Source organism: Brettanomyces nanus, chromosome 1 (assembly GCF_011074865.1).
Source record: "Brettanomyces nanus chromosome 1, complete sequence".
In the NCBI taxonomy this organism is placed as follows: domain Eukaryota; kingdom Fungi; phylum Ascomycota; class Pichiomycetes; order Pichiales; family Pichiaceae; genus Brettanomyces; species Brettanomyces nanus.
This window is the reverse complement of record NC_052374.1, coordinates 2,466,344-2,485,070: the sequence shown is the minus strand read 5'-3', so window position 1 is coordinate 2,485,070 and position 18,727 is coordinate 2,466,344. Positions and strand designations below refer to the sequence as shown.

Below are 18,727 nucleotides of genomic sequence, written 5' to 3'. Positions count from 1 at the left end.
CTCCGGATTTCGCTGCCTATTTATAATGCTTCTTTACATGACGCGCCCTGATTGAAAATAGAGCAGGCGAAAATCTCAGGGGAATTTTTTATTAGAAGTGCTCAACAATTCAACCTCCAAGAGAGAGATACCAAGGACTAAGTAGACAGAATTTGATGATTATATTTTACAGATTGAACTAATTTTTTATTTCTCCCAATTTTGCGGTCTAGATCAATAGCGGTAGCCTCCGTATCCAGCATTTCCACTCAACTGGTTCTGCAAGAGACGCTTGAAACCATTGCAAAGATGAATCATGTCTGGATAAACATTACCATGAAGTTGGTAGCCTGTAGGAAGAACCTTAACGTTCCAGGTGTATGTTCTGTCAGTATCATCATTCAGTTTGAATAATAGGTAAAACCAACCGGGTGCCCTATGGTTGAAACAGAAACAGTAGCAAGATCTGTTCTTGTTAGCCTTGGAGTAGCGGACAAGCCAGCTACGTGAATCACTGGCCGGTTCATTTCGGAACTTCTCGTAGTTTTTCATCGATTCAACCTTTGAATGTAGCTTGTTAATATGTGACACAATCAACTCATCCAAATCGTGATATCGGAACTCTCCAACTTGAAGAACCCTTCCCAATGTATAGTCGTTTACTTTGTCGTGCTCCACCACATCAATATGTTGAAACAACTGATTATCTAGCTTCCACGTAATTGTTAAATGACCTGCACCTTTAGAAGAAGGCCTGATGACAAACTCTCCATTTTCCCTTGAGGCCAAGTAATCTTCTGCTTGTTGATTGTTGAAGTTTCGGAAATATGGATGCTTAATGAACCTCTTGGTCTCGGATTCACTCGTCTTCTCAGACTCTTCTTCCCTCTTAATATCGTTTTCTTCAGCATCGAAGTCCCATAATCCCTTGAACTTGTCCACCTTCATGCCCTTCCTAGCTTGCATAACGTCCTCGCGTAAGAGTGACATTTCCGAACGGAAGTCCGGATATTCAACCGACTTTATAACGGCTTGAACAGGTTGGCCAACGTTGAAACGGGCCAGCAGATTAGTCGAATCATTGTACGGGACAATATCAGCTCGTGAAATATTGCCTCTGACGTCAGATTGAGTCACAACAGACAAATATCTGTTGTCGACTCTCTGAATGACAACAGGAATCAACAATCCCTCTTGGAAGGAGTCCTTCGTCTCGGCCGTCAACATATAAAACACTTCCTCCGGCATCAAAGCGTGGAACGGTTTCCGAAGTTCTTCATAGTTGCTCTGCAATTCCTCCTTTATCATCTCCAAGGTAGCACGCTTTCTGTGTCCATGCTGCTCCAACTGGTCAGCATATCCTTCCAACAACAAGTCATCTAATTTTTCTGCACCTTCCTCATAAAGTTTGCCGACGACACCACCCTCCTCCTGTTCAACAGCTTGACGGTCTTCATCAGTCAAATCTAAAGCATCACTGGCCATCTTCCGAGCTAACTCATAATCTTCAGGGTGAATCCTTGTAGCATCTAAGAGCTCCACATCTTTATCATATCTGTCAGGAACGGGCAATTCGATGAATGATGCACAGTTCATAAACACATTCTTCGTAGTAAGCTCCTTTATGATCAAATCGTCTCTTCTCACAATGGCACCTCCGGTGTTTTCAATTCCCTTCACCACACCAGCTGCTTTCCTAGGTCCTAACCCAGCGATGAATTGAACTATCTGAGACATATATTGCGAACGAACAGCATCGTTCAGTTTCACACCAACAAGGCATGTCATATCAACAAAGATAGTCTCAGTAGCAAAGCGAAACTTTTCTGCTGGAAGTAAGTCCTGATACTTATGCACAGACACCGAAGAGATGGCCTCACCTAATGAAATGTATTCAAGAAGTGGACTTTGGACGTATCTAGCAAGGCCAACACAGAACTTGGCAACACGAGGTTTATCACCAAACTCTTCCTTTGCCCTCTGGGAATGCTCAAATACTCTAGCAGTCTCATCCGGCACGTAAATGACAGGTAGAGGAATTAAATTACTCTCAGACTCCTGCTTAAGATCATCATCTTGCTTATATTCGTCGTTGCTTTCAGGGACTGCATCAGTTTCCACAGTCAACTTATTCAACTGAACAAGCTCTTGCACATGCTTGAAGAAGTATGATACTTCGGGAGTATATCCAGAAATGGCAATAACCTCAGGCTTAAACCTCTGTATTAATGCAATCAGCTTCTTTTCGAATTCGCTCTCTCTGAAATTTTCTTCAAACTTCACACTTTCGACTAGGGAACCATCATAATCCATAGTCACGGCAAGAACAGCGGCATCACGTTTACCATCACCATTGGACATGGCCAATACCCGTGGAACCGTGCCCTTAGCGGATGAAACAGGATGGAAAGGTGCCTGGTCGACCTTGTCCAAAAATTTATCCCTAATATCAAAAAATAATAATCTTTGACTGTCTCTACCAAGTTTTTCCTTAATTCCAAGAGCGATAGATGGGAGTAACTTACCAAGAGCTAAATCCAAACAATTCCTTCTAAGTTCGTTCCAAGCATTACTGACATCAGAAGTACCGTCAGAGGAGAGGAATGAAAATAGTTGATCAACAAAGTTCTTGTAGGCGCTCTTGAGACCTATGTGTATATGAAGCAAACCTAATGACTCTGCCTCCAGCATTCGCAAGAATAAATCAGACTGGTAAGTGAACGACTCCATGGCACGGTTAATAGCGTACTTGAAGTCGGCATATGGTGACTTTTCTCCAATCTCTACTCTACCTCTTTCGGTCAACTCAATATCGACGGTGGCATAATTCTGATAAGCTAGACGCAAATGTGTCCGCAATTTGGGATTGTGTGCTAACTCTTCAGAAAATATATGCTTGACGGAGTTGAGGGCCTTCTCCTTAGTATCGAAATACGAGCCTTTGGATATGGCCTCTTCTATGACCTCTTCAGGTTTTTTCTCGGGATCTTCAGTGACATAAAGCTTTGTGTTGGAACTAACATTTTCGCCAAAATGGTCAGCGGTGATACCCATAACCTTAACGACATCATAGACTATATCGGACCTTATCCTCTCAAAAATGTTGTATCTAGAATGAATTCTCTGTTTAGAGTTGGATGCATCAGAATCTCCATCGGAGTGATGCTTCTTTTCATGAGAATCACGAAACTTAGCACTGTAGACAAAGCTGAGGTAATCATGCAAATCCTGTAACTCAGCAATACTCTTCGCACTCTTGATAAATTCATCGTACAATGGATCTGTGACTAGTAAAGACTCAAATAATTTGCGAACACTGGTCCTCTTGTCCAAGATTGCATGATATTCAATATCCAATTGAACTATCCGCCATAGATCGTTCTCGTTAAGTAATTTCTGAACACGAAGCTGGCCGTCTTCACGATAAGTGTGCAAAGTGTAGTCTTTTCTGCAATTCCAGATTGTAGGCACTTCCAAGTTATCGCGAGAAATGAACTCAACAACATGGAAAACAGAATCTTTGAAGGGATCCCATATAGCTTTTTGGTCCTGAAATGAAGACGCTTTTTCCTCGTAAATCTTCTCGGCAATCCACTGCTGTTTCAAAACAAACTCTTCATCTGGAAGGTTGTAGTTTTCTATTCCCTCGCGCAACAACTGGTATCTCTCTGGAACATCAGTGACACGAATCTTCTGATCTTGATCTGTAAGAAGATGCTCTTTTAATTCCTCGTATTCAAACACGTCTTTCAAGCTCTTAGTTGGGGATTTTGTACTTTCTTCACGCTCGGAAGAAGCAGCAGCTGCTACGTCATCTGTTTCGCCAGAAGCTTCATCTCTCAATTCTGTGCCATTCTCCTCGTTGGCAATGTCCTCGTTTTCTGCCTCTAAAGCCCAGGCATACTCTTCGCCATCACCAAATATCTCATATAACTCATCCATTTTATCCTGATCTATCTGAGACCCTGCAGTGAAATTATGTTTGGCCCTTCTAGCAGAACGCATTCTTGCCAATCTTTCGTCTCTATTTTCATCATCTTCACTCAGTTCGTCGTCTTCAATGAAATCGTCGAACTCTCCTGGCATGCCTGCACGCTGTTGCTGTCTTTTCCTCGAGGCCTCCATAAGATCATCATCTCCTTCTTCCCCTTCATCTTCTGGGTGAGCTTGTTCTTCGTTTTCCTCATCGGAAAACATTTCTGTAAGTTCTTTGGTAGCGGTTTCAGCTTCATTGACATCGTCTCCTCCTCGTTTGAGACGCTTGAATTTGCTTCGTTCGGTCACTTCTGAAGGCAATTCACCAGCATTTTCTCTTAATAGTTCCAAATCATCCTCATCCAATTCTTCATTTGAGGTCTTTCTCTTTTTGTGCTTGTGGCGGTGATGCTTGATACCGCTATCATCACCATCTTCCTCCTCATCGTCATCAACAATAAATCCCTCTCGAACTTTCCGAATGGCTTCTTCATCTTCATCATCATCTTCATCATCTTCAGAGGAATCATCAGAACCATCGCCATCACCATTATCCTCGTCATCTTCACTAGCTGCATCATCTATCAATTTACTGGAATCTTCTTCTTTCACTTTCTCTTTTATGTCTTCCCCTTCCGCCTTATCTTCTTGCTTCAATTTGCTTACAATATCAGCCTCGTCAGACATTCTCTCTAACTTGCTACACCAATGCTATCTATCAACAAACTGTCATCAAGGACGCTAGTTTCTTGTTCGCACCAACAAAGAAGCGAAATAAAAAAATTTTCGTTCAATTCTGCCATTTCTATTAGCGTACAAATTATATTACATACCATCAAGACACAGAGCCATATCTATATAGCACCTCCTCTCTTGATGTCTTCCTTCAGTTTTCCTAGATATCTGTCAAAATGCCTATTCAACTTATCGTTGAATTGCTTGTTTTTGTCGTTGATGTATCCAATATCTGTATCAATTTCTCCTGCTTTTCCTGCCTTCCCTCTCTTTTGGTACGATTTTTCATCTTTCTTCTTGATCTCTCCTATCAGATGCTTCAATCTCTCTCTATCTGTCAGCTGCGTAATAATTTCCGCCTCGTTCAATCCCTTTTCCTTCAATTCTTTATAAACCTTTTTCTGCAATTCATACTCTTCTTCCGAGATCTCTTGCATCTTCACCACGTTCTTCAAGTATGTCCTCTCTGCCAATTGCTTATAGTTCTGAAACTCTCCTTGACTAGATAATAATTTTCGTGCTTCAACTTTTCTATTCCATTCTTCATCCTCCTCAACAGTATAATTCATATTGCTTAATTTATCAAGCTCTTCTTGTTTATGCTCCTTCTCTCTCTCTGATTGTTCCATAAGTTTGACAGATGTCTTCTTGTCTTCATATTCTTTATTCAGTTCTTTCTTATTTTCAATCCAAGACTCTTTCCTAAGTCGTCGTAACTTTCGTATTCGTTCAAGCCGCTCTTTCGAACTTAGCTTATGTATCTTAGAACTATTTGCCATCAACGAAAGAAGATGAGAGGTGTCCAGGCATCACCTTAACTTTTCACTTCGCGATCTTAGTTAGCTTTATTTGGAGATTAATCATTTACTTATCCATTTTATACATCAGCTTTATCACTCTGTTTAAGCTGTTTGATCCTCTCGTCAAGCACCACATCCTGTTTCCGATGCCATTCTAAATGTCTTCTGAGATCGTAATCTTTGCGGAATAACCGATGACAGTTCGTATACTCGCATGCCAATCTTTCATCCACGTTATTAATGATAAGATCTAGAAGTGAAGATCCCATATTTCCCTTTTTGGCCTGCTTTGTAAACGACTGACCAGGATTCTTACTGACAGGGAAATCATACTCCAAATTCGGTGTAATTGGGGTAGTGGAAACATTATCATCACCCTCGACTTCAGTTTCAGCCTCGACTGTTACCACATGATCTCCTTTATTGGTATCAAGTTCCTTTCTTTTCCTCTTTTTCGGCTTTTTCTCTAAATATACCGGCAGTTCGTCATTCGGATGCTCAGAATGAAAATGGTCCATCAATTCATCTTTCTTATGGTACTTTTCACCACACACAAGGCATTTCCAAAGCTTGATAACCGTAGACTCATCATGAATTTTCATATGATTCTCTAATCCACTAGGTCCCACACATTTTCGTCCACATACTTCACATTCCAACTTCACATGTTCGGTGTTAATATGACGACGTAATGATGTCCATGTAAGAAAAGTCTGCAAACAATCGGGATACTCGCATACAAATCGGGACTTATCGCCATGGTGCTTCTCAAGATGTTCCTCCAGCCTTCCTGGCCTAGCAAAATGTTTATCACATTCAGGACATTTCAATCTATCTGGATTATGCACAGCTCTTTGATGGGCCTTAAGGGATTGATGTTTGTAGAATGACTCTTTACAGCCTTCAAATTCACATTTGAAAGCCTTTGAATGAGTCTTCTCATGCCTTTTTAGATGCTGGTTACTGTTCACTCCTTTTCCACATATGCTGCAATGAAAAGGCTTATGTTCATCATCTAGATGCTTCAACTGGTGCCTAATCAAATGATCTTTTCTTAAGAATGCTTCATGACATCCCGGATATTTGCATACAAATGGCCTCTCATCAGTATGGGATCTTTGATGTTGTGCCAATAATGAGGGCCTCGTATATGCTTTACCGCATCCCGGTATCATGCACACGTATCGTTTCGGACGTTCATAGTGGCGTAACACTTTTGGCTTGTTCTTATTGGCAGGCTTCCGAACACGAAATGTATATTTGCGTCGTTTACGGGGTGTTTCTTCGATCACCTGGATCTTCTTGTCTCCATTTACCTCGTCGTTGTCTTCACTATCCTCATTTTTGTCCTCGTTCTTACTCACATCTGCATCTGCGTCTTCGTCCTCATGCTTAACCACATAAGCATCTGCATCCGCACCGTTGTCTTCAACTTCGTCCTCATTCTTATTCACACGAGTATTTATGTCTTCATTCTCATTATTAACCACATAAGCATCCGCATCCGTATAAGCATCCGTAGAATCATTCTCATCCTCATCATCATTATCTTCATCTTCATCTTCATCCACATACTCGTCTTCATCCACATACTCATCTTTGCCATTGTCTTCATCCACATACTCGTCTTCACTATTGTCCTTTTCCTCGACATACTCCTCTTCACCATTTGCTTTTTCCTCCACTACACTTCCAAGGACTAACGCATCATCGCTATCCTCATACGAATCGTCCTCATGTTCATCAAAAGGTCTATCACTAACCTGAAAGTCACGACTTCTTAACCTCATAATAATAAAAATTCATACACTTAAAATAGCAATTCACTGATCAATCCACCAATCAACCCACTAACCAACCAACCGATCATGATAAGAAAGTAAACCAAATAGAGTATAGGCATTTGGAAATGACTACAACGCGATCGACCTGAACGACCCGTCAAGGTCGATCTTTTGTTTCCACTACTTAAAATTTTTCGAGATAAAATTTTAAATGTCAGAGGAGGCCTTTTGTCCCGGATATACTAACAGTCTGTTCATCGTTGTAATAATAGAGTTATGGATGAATACGAAGTGAATCATACCGAGGGAGAAAACAGTCCAGCCGATTTGAATGACGATCGATTCAGTGACGATGAGCTACCACCTCCTTCAGTGGTGGATGGAAAAAAGGTGATTAATGGAGGCAGTGGACCTGCTGACGATGATATACTTAAAATCGGAGTGAGACCAACACCTCATGCTGTGCCTAAAGATCAAAGAATAACAACACCTTACATGACGAAATATGAAAGGGCCAGGATATTGGGAACAAGAGCATTACAAATCGCCATGAATGCGCCGGTTCTAGTCGATATAGAAGGAGAGACAGACCCTCTTCAAATAGCACAGAAGGAATTGTCACAAAAGAAGATCCCCCTTATTGTCAGGCGGTATCTCCCCGATAACTCCTATGAGGATTGGAGTGTTGATGAATTGATTATTGATTGATCTACACCTGTGTACTTTTAAAAGACAATACAAATAAAATACATTTGAACAATGTCTAATTTACAACTGCATCTATAAACTTATCAGCCATGAAGATCTTTTCTCCAGTGATTTTGTTTTCCTTAGTGAAGTCCCCCAAGACACTATCTATTTCCTCAGATTCAATGCCGTTGTCTCTGTTGGTCTTACCAACATCCATAAGTGTAGCTCTAAGTTTAGTAGCATTGATTTGATCTCCTCCAAACACTTTGAATGCTTCTTGAAGATCTGAAGCTTCGCTGAATTCGGCAAATTTCGAACCCATCAGGCGCAGAAAATCATTCAGATTCAATGATGACGTCGAGTCCTTATTAGAGAGCATCTTCACTATGGAGTCATCTTCCAGTCCTTCAATTCCCAAATTCACTATCGTACTCTTCAAGTTCTTACTGCTTATTTTACCATCGTGGTCCTGATCGATGAGATTAAAGAGTGACTTGTAATTCCGCAGTTGATCTTTAGTAAGTTGATTTAATACGTCTGTCTATCAGATCGTTTATCTGTTAGTATGAATAACACAACAATCCCAGTATGGAAAATGTATACTCACCTGTTTGGATTTCGATCTAGTTTTGCTTTTCGTCATGATGATTAAAGATAAGAACCTGAAAATAAAAGAGGAAAGAGGAAGCAATACTAAGGATAGATACATATATTTGATATGTAAATAGTGATTACTGAAAAGGGTAATAACCATTTTGTATTGTTTTCGGATTTGAAAAAGTGCACCGCCACACTTGAGCCACGTTTGAGCCACGTTCAAGAACTTTTTAATATTACTTACTCTCCGTCTTAACCCATCTCTTCGATCATCTTTCCATTCATTCTCCATATAATATACATTAATGACTTCAGTGAAGTCTCTTTTAAAGTCAGCAAGACGGTCTCTTTCAGAAAACGATCCTGAAGATGCCATTGATCTTTGTGATGATGTCATTGCGCAAGATACGAACAATTACTATGCATATCTTTTCAAAGGGAAAGCTTTGGATTTAATGAGTCAAAGGGAAGAAGCACTCAAGGCTTACAGAAATGCAACTAAGATTAATAATAAAGATCCTCTGGCATGGAAAGGCATTGTACTTATTGATATGGAAAGTACAAACTATCGAAGATTTTTCGCAGATTTACTCGGTCTTGCCAGGGCTATGGACAACGAGGACAAGAACTTGACACCATGTGTCGAAAAAATTAGGCAGTATATGAATAAGCACTCAAACTCCGGTGCCAGCAGTCAGATGGTAGAATACTACTATCGTCAGATTATTCCCGGCTTATCTGAATTAGGAAGTCTTCTAGGAGAAATGGTGGCAGATCCTTCTTCCACCTTGGCTAAGCTAATCAATCAGTTGTCCAAAAATGAGGTTGCTGCCTGTAAGGTGGCGGAAGAGAAACTGAAATTTCATATGCCCGCAAATCTTAATCAGCAGAACCGGCTCCAGCTCAATGCTGTGAAGTATGCTTCTTACGAGAAGTCGGAGATCCCTCAGTTGTACGAGATGTTAGTCAATACAGAGACGAACGATAAGCGCAGAATTCTTCATGAAGAGGAGTATTTGAAGTATAAGTTCAGTAAATTGCTTATTGCTCCAGCGGAACACAAGAAAGAGATTTACGATGATGTTTATGAAACTGTTTCCGGAATGGTTCTTGTTCATACGGGATCTCAGTTTGCCTATGATATCTTTCTGGATTGGACAGATCCAACTACCCTTGCAGATTTGGACATTATTGTTGTTACCGACTATATCAAAATGTTTGGTATTCGTGGTCTTGGCGCCATTTTATATGCTTACATTTTGTCCGAGGTGTCGCCTTACGAAAGAAAAGTGCTCAATGCCTATCTTAAAGAGGACAAAAGTGTAAAAAAAAGGCGTAGACGAATCACAGAGGAGCAGAAACAGCTTTCAGTGGACCATGCTGCCTCTGATAGTTCGGAAGCTGAGTCTAATGAACCTTCACAGATACATAAAGACGCACAGGCGGATTCGAATTTACAGGAGAAATCTGTAGACAGTTCAGATTCACATTCTGAATCCGCTAAAGAGACTAAAGATAGGCTTCCTCATTTTACCAATACAGAAGCTCTTGATTTTATGCTCAGCGGTATTCGGGCAGCTAAGTCGTCAATTCTTGGCCATAGAATCCTTATCAACTTTTTTATTCACTTGAAGGAGTATCAATATGCGCTTGACTATTCCCAAGCATATGTCAACTTGACACTACAGCATTACAAAAAGCTCGGTATTATGCTTTCGAATGCTCGTGTTGATTCGATATTAAGTTTGGCTATTATCTACACCTATCACGAGTCCCCAAAGAACTTCCCCAAGGCCATGGAATTGTACTCTTCGGTGCTTAAGGCTGATCCTACCAATATTATGGCAAAGATAGGTAAAGGTTTGATTTTTATGGAGAACAGAAATTATGCTAAGGCTTCTTCTTTGTTGAAAGATGTTGTGCAGGAGCATCCTGACGATTATAAGGCTTCACAAGAGTATGGTTGGTGTCTTGTTCAGTTGGATCATTATGATGAGGGAAGAAAGTTGATTCTTGAGTCACTTAAGAAGATATCGGGCACCGATGCTAGTTCTCTAGAGAGTAAATCAATTACCTTGTGGAGGGTTGGCCAATCTTATTTATTAGAAGCTGAGAAGAAAAAGGATGTTACTACTGAACTTATTAAGACGGCTTTCGATTACTTTGTGGACTCTTTAAAGCAATCGACTAGTTATCCCCCCTGTTATACTTCTCTCGGTGTCATATTCCTGAATTATTTTGATAAAAAGAACAAGGCTTTAGAATGCTTCTACAAGGCTTTTGACTTGGATCCCTCAGAGATTATTTCTTCGCACGAACTAGTGAAACATTTCAGCGCACTTGGAGACTGGGAAATGGTTGGTGTGCTTGCTGGAAGAGTGATTGAAAGCGAGAGAGCACACAAATTGTTGATGGCAAAAGACACCGAAGATCCGTCTTGGCCTTATAGAATGCTTGGTTGCGCTGCAATGGAAAGACAAGATGATGCCAAGGCCATTGAATATTATCAGACTGGTTTACGTATTACCCCAACGGATTCTGAGTCATGGATTGGCTTGGGTGAGGCCTATTTGGGAAGAGGTAGACTTGAGGCATCTCAGAAGGTGTTTTCGCATGTCTTGGAACTTGCACCGGAGAATTGGTATGCCGTATACTTGCTTGCCGTCTCTCAGACCTCGATGGGAGAATATGATAAGAGTATTGCCAATCTAAGCAAGCTCAGTGAAGGCAAGCAAAAGGATGAGATATGTGTCATTACATCCTTATACGAAACTCTTATTGCAAAAGCTTTCTATGAGGTAGACAATGGCTTCATCGGGAAGTCTCTTGATACCATTATTGATGCCTTAGAGGTATTAAAGAGAGCTGTGGAACTTGACTTCAAGTCGCAGAAGCTATGGAAGAGTCTCTGCGATGTACTGAGACTTAGTATTACGGTTCAATCGCATGCTTCCAAGATTCCATTGGATCTTGTTGAAGGCATAATCAAAAGTGTTGATCGCACTCAATTCGAAAGTCCTGATTTGGTGACAGAGGTGGTTGGAATGGATGAATCTGCCGATATTGATGTGAAGAAACTTGAGAAGGAGGGTAAGTTTGTTACTGTTTGTCATTATTTTGCAGTGGAGGCTGCTAAGTTATCCTTGATAATTCTTCCTGCTAAGTCGGTCAAGACTCTCCGTGCCGGTTTAGTCTACAATCTTGGTATTACCTATTGTTCTTGGTATGAATATTCGGGGCAAGAAAAATTGAGAGACTGTGCCATCGTTGTGTTTAGGAAAGCCATTCAGCTTGAGAGCAATAACTCTGAATTCTGGTGTTCGCTCGGTATTTCATCATTAACAAGAAGTGCCAAGGTATCCCAGCATTGTTTTATCAAGGCGTCATCATTGAATCCTAAAGATACTAGCGTTTGGATTGACTTGGGCGTTCTCTACATGTACCATGGAGACTTCAAGTTGGCAAACGAATGCTTTGTTAGAGCTCAATCACTAGGACCGTCTGGCCCCGGCCCATGGGCAGGAGAAGCCCTAGTCGCAGATGCGCTTGGAGATGCTGTTACTGCCAAACGTCTCTATACACACTCGTATGTTTTAGCCAATGGTTCTAATCCACTGAATTCTCTTCTTTACGGCCTCTCTGTTGCGAAACGACTTGTTGGCTTTGCCTCAAAAGAGAGTAACTTGGATAATGTTCAAGAATTCAATTCTGCTCACTTTGGTTTGATTTCCTACTTGAAGTTCTACCCTGAGGACACGCTTGCTTTACAAACTACTATCTCTATTATTGAGAGAATTCATACTTTCGAAGAAGGTCTCGAGCTTTCTTCACGGTTGTGTAGTGTTTTGGAAGAGAAGTATGAGGATACCCCGGACACCAATATCTTAATTTCCTTTGCTGTGGCAAAGGGCCAACAGGCCAGACTACATCTTGGAAATAAACAATATGTGGACGCTCTTAAAGCTGCGGATAAAGCTACTAACTTACTTGAGGAAGCCGCATTGAATGAAGAAGCACAGAAATGTCTCTTATCTTCGTTGGCAGTGACAGGTCTTTCTCTCTACTTTACAGGTGAGTTCGATAAATCACTTACAGAATTCAACAAGATCCTGGAAGTATTCCCAGATTCCAAAAGAGTGGTTGTGTTGGTGTCACAAGTGCTTTATGCATTTAATGAGGAAGAAATGAGGCAGGCCGCTGTGGAGGAGTTGTTTAAAAGCATTGAAAAATACGGAAGCTCATTACTTGTTGCTCTTACCATCGCTTCCATTTCTGTTGTAGATCGATTGGAGGAGTACTTACCTGCGGTCAAGGAAGAGTTGCTTATGATACCTATGGAAATGAAAGTGAAGGATGTTTCTAGTGAGATTCCATTTTTCATTGATCAGATCAACAAACGGGTCGGTGACCATAGTAATGAAAAAGTCTGGCAGAGGAATGCATTTCTTTTTCCCGATGAGTCAGAGGTATGGAATAATTTGGATACCACTGTGGCTCTCAATGTGTCGTCTAATTCTAAGAAGGTAGACGCAAGTATGTTAGGTGAAGCATATATTAAAACGGGTGGGCTTCGTGAGATTCAACGTGGCTTATTCCTTGATTCGGGAAATTTGGATGGATATAAAGCTCTTCTAAAGGTATCTATTTAATTTGAACTAAGGACCCTTGGCATAGTTGATTCCTTATCAGGTAACTGCAGATCGACAAGCTGGGTCTACTAATGACGACATCTTTCGCGAACGACCGTTATCGACCACGGTCGACGTAATTCTCAAAACGGATTCACTCATCGCTATCGTCTTTATCGGTATCAAAAGAGGGCACTTAGGGAACTCACAACAACATAATACACTTTTCTTCTTTACGTTACCAATTCTTCTTTCGATATATTTTATTTAGTTCTGCCTTAATTTCTGTTTTCTTCTTAATTTCTGTTTCTTTTATCTTGGCTCTGTTCCTTATTTTTCTCCACTCTTATCTTTGCCCATCTCTTATCTGGTCTACGAGGGATATTAATTGTTGACTACTAACACTATTTTTTTTATTGCATGTATCATTCGATCTTATGAGGAACAAATTTTAACCTGCTCTACTATACATACGCGTACTGATTATGTCTTCGAAGCAATTCAAGCTATTATCGGAAAAGCAGTCAGAAAACTTGGCGCAGATCATTCAAAACTTCTTTGTTAAGTCTGCCTGTATCATTGTGGGTGCAAGAGCAAGTGTTTCTGAATGTTCAGATGAAGCCTCCTCCTTGACACATAGAACTAATCGATGGTTCAACATAGAATTGGATGAGTCATCGTCTATTGCGGCTATGTCATCAGAGGAGTTGAAACTTTGGAAAACGAAAGATATTCTACTTCTACCGCCTCTGGTGGTAGAGACTGTTTTGGATCTCAGAGGATTGGAGCCCAATCAAACTCTTGTGATAGATGATGGCACTATAATCAAAACAGATAAGAAATTAGAGATAGTGCTGGAACGATGGTTAATCGAGTTTGATTTGACCAGCTTTGACAACGACTCCATTGAGTTGCCCACGATATACAAGAAACTAATAATTTTGTTTCGCTCCTTGTACACATTAGTCAGATTACTTCCGGCCTATGGGCTTCGGAACAGCTTTATGAAATCTACACAGAGCTCCAGCAATCTTAGTTTGAAAGCCAACATTTTGGATGGCACAAAATCCATCAGTTCTAAGGGCAGAATCGGGTTGAGTAAATCATTCAGTGAAGCTTCTGGAGAGAACCATCTGGCTTCTAGACGATTGACTTCTGTGCTTACTCCTATTGGTGCCCTCAAAATCTCGTCGTCATACCGGATCAATTGCCACTTTGAGGTTCGGGACAACGAAGAACTTCTGTCAAATCAATTTATGATGGAAAAGAACTCCTCGCAAGAAAGCATTATTTCTGCAGTGCGTGTGTTGAAAGAACCTACCTATGGAAGTGATCGAGACGCTTCTCTGCCAATTCATCAGTCAACATCTCCCTTATCCATTGGAAGCAGTCATAGTAGAGAACAGAAAGAGCCGCCTGGTCAGCAGAATCAAACGCAGATACTGACGCAATCACCGAAACGCAGATCATCCATCAGATCTGTTCCATTATTTAAGGGTGGCTCTATTGCTTCTTCTGCCTCTCCACCTGTATCACAGCTGCCTGCCTCAGTGACCTCCAAAGGAAGTCCAGGCCCGTCAAACGGCGCATCTTCCTATGTCACTTCCAAGCCAATTCCGGTAACGCTCAACCGAACACGTTCTAACACGTCTGTTGTTCTAAGGAATCAGCAAACTCGAGATTCATTTAATCGTTCAGTCAGTTCTTTTAACACTTCGTTTGGAAGCGTAGAAAGGCAGCAGCAGTTGCAGCAGCATGAAACTGGAACCACGCCTGTTCCTTCAGGTTATCAGATGCTGCCCACACTATCGTCTGCATCTAGTAAGTTTCCATCATCTTTTGGATCCAGATTTAGGGGTAGCAGGCAGAACAGTGTTAGTAGCCAGTTGGCAGGGACTAACAACCCAGTGCTTCAGAACTTCAAGTTAAGAAGTAAGACGATTGCATCTTCGGAATCTGATAGTGGACCCACAAATTCAATGTATCTCGATGATGACTTGGATAGCTTTGTAAAGATGCTTGACTCCAAGCCAGATCTTCGTCTCGCTTCAGGAAGTACGACTATAACTGGTGGTTCGTCGGATCAGCCACAACCAGCTTCTTCAACCATCTTTGACGATAGTCTTCGTGAGTTTAAGCAGTTTCAAAAGAGAAATGACTTGTTTAATGACCGAGTTGCATCATCTTCCTCTTTACCTTTACGAAGAGGTTCTTCAGAGAGATATACGCGGTCTATATCGCCGGGAAACATGGTGGTAAGTGCTACACCGCGTAGCATTCCCACAGCAATGCAGAGTCCGGGATGGAGCCAGCGTCGCAGTTCCGCTGCATCTTCGTCTTATTCTCCATCCATTCAGTTTATGAAACTTGGATCTTCTTCTGGCCCTGTAGGTCCGACCTTATCGCCGGTAGTGAGCTACGCTAATAGATTTTCTGCTTCTTCCTCCGGCGAGACTTCTGTGGTTGGAATTCTGCGTCGAAAATCTTCTGCAGCTTCGTCGCACAGCAGATATCGAGGAATGACACCTGCACGTGAGAATAGTACCTCCCATAGTACCCAAAATAGAAGTTCTTTGGGTAATTATAGCTCAAGAAATGTTTCACAGAGAGAGGTTCAAAGACCAACACATTCCGGTGCCTCACTCGGATCTAGGAAGTCTAAAGAATCTCAAGGTTCAAGAGATTCACATGGCTCTAGAAGTTCGAGGGGATCAGAAAGTCCTGGAGATTCTCAACTTGTCGATCCCGAGTTCTTGAAATTACGTTCGTATAACGAGCAGGTTTTCGAATCAGATGGAGAAGATGACAATGAGAGAAACAATAATTCTTTGAGTAATCACGATTCTCCTCAATCAGAAGACAGGAAATTATCCCCTTCAGGCTTAACTACCAAATCGCCATTCGTGCCTCACGGACCTGCCAATTTGCACCAGCTAGCCATATACAGAAGACAGGGGTCTTCAGACTATACACACAACCGCAATGAAGACGACGAGGATGAATTGTTATTTGCCATGAGTGACATGACTTTAGCAAAAAACAACGTCGACTTCTAAATAATTTTTATGCATTGGTTATTAATATCTATTATTATATTACACTTAAAGTTCACTCATGAACTCAAATACGTCAAGTGAAGAACGCAATCTACAAAACTTGGCGAGGGCCTGTCTTTCAAACTCATAGAATTTCTGCAACTGGACCAATTCACTAGTCAATAACAACTCCTGCTCCTTTCCCTTAACATCAGCTCTGCTGACCTTATCAAGTAGGATTTTATTATCCATACGAATATCGTCTAGGCTGTCTAACACTTCACCCATGTTAAAGATGAGAGAGTTTTTGAAAACCTCGAGGCCATTTCTGTACTTAACTCTAAAGGCAAAGTTTGCTCTTATAGCAGAACGATCTTGCGTCTTGGGAATTTCTTGCACTTCGACCAGCCTGAGCTTTTGCATCTTATTCAGGTGCGTTCTTATATCACTCTCTTTGATGAGGATATGCTTTGCCAGCATTTTTTCATCTGTCAAGTGTCGCTCCTCAATATAGTTGTATATACGAAGGCACGCTGGATCCATGATGTGCTTGATATACTGCTTAAAAGTGTGCTTGGTATACTCTGGGACAAGTTCAGTGAAGGGAATGTAAAAAACTCCTGGAGATGTTTCCCTTAAAAATGGAATATTATCATCTGTCGTTAGTAGTTTAAGGTGCTGTAAAATAAGAGTCAACACTTCATTATTGGAGTCAGTAGTGGTAGTCGATTCAAATTCGATGTCATCATTTTCCTCTGATTCCGTAACTTCCAACTTCGCTTTCTTCGGAGGAACATCAGAATCCAAAGCATTCATAGGTCTCTTGCTACCTATGTCATCTGAATCGGCGGGGTCGTAGATTGTTTTGATCAAATCTGACTCAGTAATACCAAACTTCTTTCCGTTCGATTTCAACTGTCTATAAACGTCAGGCACTCTAATAACCAACCCAGTAGACTGATCTTTCAAGCTGAGTTTGTTTTTGGTTTCCAAATCGGCGTGCGGATCTAATCCCACAGTCGTTTGGCCAACATTTGCAAGTAATCGCTGCAGTTTGGCCTCTCTGGAGCGCACACTTGGTGATCTAAGTTCAACATGATTCAAAGCTAGAGCATATACTCCAGAAGAAATCTCTCCAATCCTATGCCGAGCCTCACTTGCCAAATGAATAGATCTAACTCTTTTTAGATAGCGTTCGAAACTGAAAGTGAGCGGTAGATCGGTATTAATCATGTCGGAAATTCCAATTTCATCGGCATCGTCATCTGCTTCATTACCCATTAAAGATTTCAGAGAACTATGATGAAGTTCAGCATGAAGATGCTCTTCCTGCAACAGTTGTAGGAAATTATCACCGGTAATACTCTTGATCATATGCATTCTCTTAGTCTGAGAGATGGTCTTAGATTCGGGATTCTCCCTATTATATTCAGCGGCAACCTTCTTGAATGTTTTGTCGAAGAGATCAAACACATTTAGAAAAGAGTTCTTACCAATAGGTGACAACCAATTGTCATCCACTAGGCGCTTGAAAGCTTTCTGGATTCTGAGACAACGATCTTTATCAGTTTTAGCATGCTGGAAAAACGCTCTAACTGTAAGATGACCCATGGATAGCACATTCTGAACAATGGTAGCAGGCATTTCATCCTCATATTCCTTTCTGATACATCTGATTATGTCATCAGCATAGAGGAACTTGAAGCATCCTTCTTCATTCGGGTAGTAATAAAAATTATCCATTTGGCTCTTTGAATTAGAGTCCGAACGACCAGATTTGGAATAATGAACAACACAGTTGAGTTGAATTAAAGACACAAGGATCTTTTTTAGACGAGATGACTTTAGCCTGGAAAGTTGCAATAGTCTCTTAAAGGCGAGACGTTCGTTTGTAGCTAACAAAGCATAGACGTAGGCTCCCTGTTCTCCCACGTAGTTCTTTAGGATCTTTGTGTATAGAAAGGATTTTGGGGATTGTGTTTTTGTGAAAGGAGGCAAAGAATCCGGAATCTCATTATCACTGAGGATATTAGGGCGAGTCATTGCGAGCTCGCTGGGTGGAGTGGTAGATACAGAAGAAGAACAAGAACAAAAACAAGAACAAGAACAAGAACAAGAACAAGAACAAGAACAAGAACAAGAACAAGAGTAAGATTGAACAGTTAAGGGTGAATAAAGAAAATTTCTACGGTATGCATCCGTGCACCAGACAAGCAAAAAGTCTTCTGGTTGAGGTCTTTTGGCTGACGTCGTTTTGCATCAGTACACCGCTTGATGCAATCGATTTTCAGCCAATAAAAAGAATTGAAAATAAGAGTCCTTCCACGAGAGGCCTCGGTGAGAGAAATGAGATGAAGGTAAAAGCAAGGGAGGTTAGAATGTCGGTGCTACTTGAAGCAAATTACTTAGTTCTCTGGATATCTGAATCATATAGTGGTGATATTGTAGATCAATGCCTCTTCCTCCTTCTCCATACCAGTCGTATTGAAAATTTTTCCCGCTAC

At 41.1% G+C, this 18,727-nt stretch overlaps 8 protein-coding genes across 8 annotated transcripts; 3 read left to right on the top strand and 5 right to left on the bottom strand.

Annotated features, from left to right (window-relative positions):
- Nucleotides 1-213: 213 nt before the first annotated feature.
- Nucleotides 214-4,641, bottom strand: FOA43_001156 (uncharacterized protein; the record flags this gene model as incomplete). Its single annotated transcript, XM_038921478.1, has 1 exon — nucleotides 214-4,641. One exon carries the CDS (start codon nucleotides 4,639-4,641, stop codon nucleotides 214-216), a length of 4,428 nt encoding a protein of 1,475 aa, XP_038777406.1.
- Nucleotides 4,642-4,808: 167 nt separating this feature from the next.
- Nucleotides 4,809-5,468, bottom strand: FOA43_001155 (uncharacterized protein; the record flags this gene model as incomplete). Its single annotated transcript, XM_038921477.1, has 1 exon — nucleotides 4,809-5,468. The coding sequence occupies one exon, from the start codon at nucleotides 5,466-5,468 to the stop codon at nucleotides 4,809-4,811; it is 660 nt and encodes a 219-aa protein (XP_038777405.1).
- Nucleotides 5,469-5,566: 98 nt separating this feature from the next.
- FOA43_001154 (uncharacterized protein) lies at nucleotides 5,567-7,279 on the bottom strand (the record flags this gene model as incomplete). Its single annotated transcript, XM_038921476.1, has 1 exon — nucleotides 5,567-7,279. One exon carries the CDS (start codon nucleotides 7,277-7,279, stop codon nucleotides 5,567-5,569), a length of 1,713 nt encoding a protein of 570 aa, XP_038777404.1.
- A 270-nt stretch (nucleotides 7,280-7,549) lies between these two features.
- Nucleotides 7,550-7,981, top strand: FOA43_001153 (uncharacterized protein; the record flags this gene model as incomplete). Its single annotated transcript, XM_038921475.1, has 1 exon — nucleotides 7,550-7,981. One exon carries the CDS (start codon nucleotides 7,550-7,552, stop codon nucleotides 7,979-7,981), a length of 432 nt encoding a protein of 143 aa, XP_038777403.1.
- Nucleotides 7,982-8,036: 55 nt separating this feature from the next.
- On the bottom strand, nucleotides 8,037-8,606 carry FOA43_001152 (uncharacterized protein; the record flags this gene model as incomplete). Its single annotated transcript, XM_038921474.1, has 2 exons — nucleotides 8,037-8,504; nucleotides 8,571-8,606. 2 exons carry the CDS (start codon nucleotides 8,604-8,606, stop codon nucleotides 8,037-8,039), a joined length of 504 nt encoding a protein of 167 aa, XP_038777402.1.
- A 259-nt stretch (nucleotides 8,607-8,865) lies between these two features.
- FOA43_001151 (uncharacterized protein) lies at nucleotides 8,866-13,209 on the top strand (the record flags this gene model as incomplete). Its single annotated transcript, XM_038921473.1, has 1 exon — nucleotides 8,866-13,209. The coding sequence occupies one exon, from the start codon at nucleotides 8,866-8,868 to the stop codon at nucleotides 13,207-13,209; it is 4,344 nt and encodes a 1,447-aa protein (XP_038777401.1).
- A 464-nt stretch (nucleotides 13,210-13,673) lies between these two features.
- Nucleotides 13,674-16,244, top strand: FOA43_001150 (uncharacterized protein; the record flags this gene model as incomplete). The annotated part of the gene is made up of 1 exon (XM_038921472.1): nucleotides 13,674-16,244. One exon carries the CDS (start codon nucleotides 13,674-13,676, stop codon nucleotides 16,242-16,244), a length of 2,571 nt encoding a protein of 856 aa, XP_038777400.1.
- A 45-nt stretch (nucleotides 16,245-16,289) lies between these two features.
- FOA43_001149 (uncharacterized protein) lies at nucleotides 16,290-18,266 on the bottom strand (the record flags this gene model as incomplete). Its single annotated transcript, XM_038921471.1, has 1 exon — nucleotides 16,290-18,266. One exon carries the CDS (start codon nucleotides 18,264-18,266, stop codon nucleotides 16,290-16,292), a length of 1,977 nt encoding a protein of 658 aa, XP_038777399.1.
- Between the last annotated feature and the right edge of the window lie 461 nt (nucleotides 18,267-18,727).